The sequence below is a fragment of the Oratosquilla oratoria genome, chromosome 10 (genome assembly GCF_046742065.1).
Source record: "Oratosquilla oratoria isolate Oo_2021 chromosome 10, ASM4674206v1, whole genome shotgun sequence".
NCBI classification, from domain to species: Eukaryota; Metazoa; Arthropoda; class Malacostraca; order Stomatopoda; family Squillidae; genus Oratosquilla; species Oratosquilla oratoria.
Genome location: NC_134786.1, coordinates 21,902,262 through 21,907,261, shown reverse-complemented (window position 1 = coordinate 21,907,261; position 5,000 = coordinate 21,902,262). Strand labels below are relative to the sequence as shown.

The 5,000-nt window shown below is 41.3% G+C and overlaps 1 protein-coding gene and 1 pseudogene across 1 annotated transcript in view; both read left to right on the top strand.

Moving 5' to 3' along the window:
* LOC143029035 (uncharacterized) overlaps positions 1 to 4,780 on the top strand; it is a 5,782-nt gene extending 1,002 nt beyond the window's left edge. The window contains exon 2 of the mRNA XM_076191373.1: positions 3,078 to 4,780. Coding sequence (XP_076047488.1) covers positions 3,078 to 4,780 — 1,703 coding nt within the window. The remainder of the gene's footprint in view (positions 1 to 3,077) is intronic.
* Positions 1 to 5,000, top strand: part of LOC143028793 (uncharacterized) — an 11,573-nt pseudogene that overhangs the window by 2,758 nt on the left and 3,815 nt on the right.

Below are 5,000 nucleotides of genomic sequence, written 5' to 3'. Positions count from 1 at the left end.
CACACACACGCACACACACACACACACACACACACACACACACACACACACACACACACACACACATACACACACACACACACACACACACACACACACACACACACACACACACACACACACACACACACACACACACACACACACACACACACACACACACACACATATATATATATATATATATATATATATACATACACACACACATACACACACACACACACACACACACACACACACACACACACACACACACACACACACACACACACACACACACACACACACACACACACACACACACACACACACACACACACACACACACATATATATATATATATATATATATATATATATATGTATATGTATATATATATACCACTATTGGAGTAAAAAAAGACTGGAGACAGAAATAAATGAGTAAGTTAGGCATTTAACAAATTCTTTCTTCTGGTGTTTACTAAGGAGAGGTTAGATAAAATACCTGACTGCGATCCGATTTTCAGAGGGGTTGAAGAAAGTAGACTATCTAATATAAGCATTAGTAAGGTACAAGTAGTCAAACAGATTGAAAGACTTAAAGCTACAAAACCCCCGGGTCCAGATGAAAAATTTCCTATAATGTTTAATGAGTGTAAATTTGAAATCTACGACCAGTTAACAAAAATATCTAATAAGTCGGTAGACACTGTTTTTGTGCCTATTGCTTGGGGACAGGCAAATGTTGTTCCTATTCTAAAAAAGGGAGATGAATAGTCTATATGCAACTACAGGCAGTTCAGTTTGACATCGGTTATGGGTACAATGCTTGAATCAACAATAGTTAATAAACTCAGAGATCACATCGAGAAACCTAATTTGATTCGTGTCTCAGAGCATGTTTTCTTCAAGGTTAATTTATGTGTGACTAATTTTCTATCTTTTTGTACTAAAGTATATAAGGCATCAGACAACAATGATAGTTACGATGTTATTTACCTTGACTTTAATAAAGCTTTCGACAAGGTGCTCCACCAGAGATTACTGAATAAAATCAAAGCCCATGGCATAGGGGGAAAAGTGTTTGAATGGATTAGAGTTTGGGTCAATGACAGAAAACAGTGGGTCACCATAAATGGTGTAAAATGCAAATGGGGGAGTGTTTCTAGTGGAGTTCCCCGGGACTCGGTTTTGGGTCTCTCATTGTTCATTATATACATAAATGACTTGGAAAATGGGATTGATAATGATGTTAGTAAGTTTGTTCTCATGTTCTCATGTTCTCATGTTCTCATGTTCTCATGTTCTCATGTTCTTGTGTTCTTGTGTTCTTATGTTCTCATGTTCTCATGTTCTTATGTTCTTATGTTCTTATGTTCTTATGTTCTTATGTTCTTATGTTCTTGTGTTCTTGTGTTCTTGTGTTCTTATGTTCTTATATTCTTATGTTCTTATGTTCTTATGTTCTTATGTTCTTATGTTCTTATGTTCTTATGTTCTTATGTTCTTATGTTCTTATGTTCTTATGTTCTTATGTTCTTATGTTCTTATGTTCTTATGTTCTTATGTTCTTATGTTCTTATGTTCTTATGTTCTTATGTTCTTATGTTCTTATGTTCTTATGTTCTTATGTTCTTATGTTCTTATGTTCTTAGGCTCTTAGGCTCTTATGTTCTTATGTTCTTGTGTTCTTATGTTCTTATGTTCTTATGTTCATATGTTCATATGTTCATATGTTCTTATGTTCTTATGTTCTTATGTTCTTATGTTCTTATGTTCTTATGTTCTTATGTTCTTATGTTCTTATGTTCTTAGGCTCTTAGGCTCTTAGGCTCTTAGGTTCTTATGCTCTTATGTTCATATGTTCATATGTTCTTATGTTCTTATCGGTGAAGATGAATGAACTATCATAATGGTTACTGAATATGTATATTGGTACACTGCAACCCAACAACAAAATGCTCAGCAACTTGCTAAGCAAATATAAAGTTACCTCTTCCTGGATATTGCGAAATTAACTCTAGTTTTTGACAAGGTAAGAATCCTCATAGTCTCGTAGGATTTAATGGTGATTGCAGGGCCATTACCGAAGAGAAATGTATTGGTGGGTTGCATGCTGTGTGCCTTGCCCATATGAAAAAAGGCTTTAACACGCTCACATACATACAAAGGCTGTGCAGACAGAAATGCTGTGCAAATACATACAAACACATATTTCCATTCGATTTGAGGTGCTCTCAAGTCAACAAGGCGCATATAGAATTTTCGAGAGGGAGAGCAATGAAATATGATATAGTTTAAAGATATATGGTTCGACTGGATAAGAATCTATGTGAAAAAAAAGAATACAATAATGATAGGTTTATTTTACGCTTGGGTGTCTGTTTACTTCTTTATTATAACTTCTTTTGCATCGGACTTAATTATATTTAAAAAAAAAAATTCCATATAGACATGCTCTGGTATTATGACTCATTGTAATATACCATATCAAGAGACACCATTAAAATAAACTTTCATGCGCACTCAAGTTCAAACATATTCATAAAAGTATTTGAGCTTATACTGGTCAACAATAGGTTCACATATCAACAGCGCAACATTCATCAGTAGTTGAGAATTGTACATTCCCTCGTATTGGTCAATGCTCATAACATGATGTCTTAGTCTTGTAATCTCTCCCTTGTCTTCTGAACACGTGCAATTCTCACGGTTCGTTGAATTTTTGGGTTGCCTGAATCAGGAAAATGTTGAGCACGCAGGAAGATGGTTGACGTAAAAGAGAGAGAGAGAAAAAGATACGAGGACCAAGGGGAAGGAAGGGAAAGTGAAGGGAGAGGAGGAGGAGGAGGAGGAGGAGGAGGTGGCAGTAAAGGGGGAGGAAGAGGGAGATACCCTCGGTATATATGCCCGTGTTTGTTTTCATTACTCACAATTCGACTCGCTTCGACTTCGACCTCTGCCTTTTCCGCTATGGGTTGGCTCAGCATGAGAAGAGCTGCTGTTCTTAGTTGTGAGTCTCATCTTTTTAAGAGGTAACCAGATCAGCAATGCGCAGAGACTGTAAAGTAATAGTTGTCTTCTGTTTTCAGTGCTTCTGGTGGGAACCGTAACGGCACAGTCCAATGGCCACAGCGCACCTTCGACAACGTATGGTGCCCCGTTTGCCAATGGGGGACTCAACGGGGCCCTCAATGGCAATGGGGGCCTGAATGGTAATGGCGGCACCAATGGGTACAGTGGAATCAACGGTAATGGAGGATTGAATGGCAATGGAGCCCTGAACGGTAACGGAGGCCGTATCGGAAACGGAGGCACCAATGGCTTCGGTGTTTCCAACGGCAACGGTGTCTTGAATGGTAATGGAGGCTTGAACGGTTATGGGGGCCTCAATGGCAACGGAGACTACAGCTACGGTCCCTCCGACGCTGAACTGGCTCTCTTCGAGCTGGGCGAGAATATTCCTGGAGGAGGCGTGGCCGGCGTGGACTTCCCGGTTCTCTCGGAGGTCGTTGAGACGGGCTTCGCCTGCGAGAGCACTGGCTTTTCCTACGGCTACTTTGCCGACACCACCCTCGATGCCGGCTGCCAGGTCTTCCACATCTGCCAGACGCGTCCCAACGGCTACCAGAAGGACTCGTTCCTGTGTCCCAATGGCACCCTCTTCAACCAGCAGTATCTCGTGTGCGACTGGTGGTTCAACGTGGACTGCTCACAGGCCGTCGATTTCTACTCTGTCAACCAGTTCTTCGGCGAGGACCTAGATACTTCTGGGGTGAACGGTGCTCTTTCCGCCGTCAATGGTCCTACTGGTCTCAATGGCAATGGTAATGGAGTAGCAAATGGCAATGGAAAAGGTGTGCTCAATGGAATCCGAAACGGATACAAACCAAATGGCAATGGCTACAGGCAGAATGGCAACGGCAATGGAAATGGGTACCCCAATGGCATTGACAACGGAAATGGTCTTAATGGATACGGTAATGGAAATGAATACTCCAATGGCAACGGTGGCGGAAACGCATATCGCAATGGCAATGGTAATGTAAACGGGTACTACAATGGCAACGGCAATGGAAATGGCCTTGTTAATGGCAATGAAAAAGGATACACCGAGAATGGGAACGGCAATGGAAATGGCGTCATCAACGGTAACGGCAATATTAACGGATATGGACAAAACGGAAATGGCAATGGATTAGTTAATGGAAACGGCAACGGATACAGCAATGGAAATGGGAATGGTATTGCCAATGGAAACGGCCTTACCAACGGTGTGAATGGTAACGGTAACGGCATCACCAATGGTAATGGTAATGACAATGAGTATAGAAACGGTAATGGTTATAGCCGAAACGGTAATGGCAACGGAAATGGTTATAGTAACGGCAATGATAACGGGTATAGCTCAAATAGCAATGGTAATGGCATCACCAACGGCAACGGCAATGGCTATGCCACAAATGGCAACGGCAACGAATACACAAACGGTAATGGCATCACCAATGGCAACGATAACGGATACAATACGAACGGCAACGGTAACGGCATCATCAATATAAACGGATACACAAATGGTAATGGTATCATCAATGGCAACGACAGCGGATACACAAACGGTAATGGCAATGGCATTACCGGGCGCAACGGTAACGGCATCGTCAATGGTAACGGATACACAAATGGTAATGGTAATGGCATCACCAATGGTAACGGCAACGGTAACGGTCCTAACGGACTTGTCTCCAACGGGGCTTCCTCCGCGCCCTCCAGCCTCTACGGAGTTCCAGTGTGAGGAAGCCATCGAAGCAGCCAGACGCTCAGCAAGAACAGCACCTCCCCACTGTAGTCGTCCTTCCCCGGAGAAACATTTATTTTTGTACTGCTTACCCACCTCCTTAAATCTAATATGAATTGTACATATAATTTCAGAATTAGTTTAGGGTTTCCTTAATTGTTTTGTATAAAAGAAAATACATTTATTTTTGTACTGCTTACCCACCTCCTTAATTGAA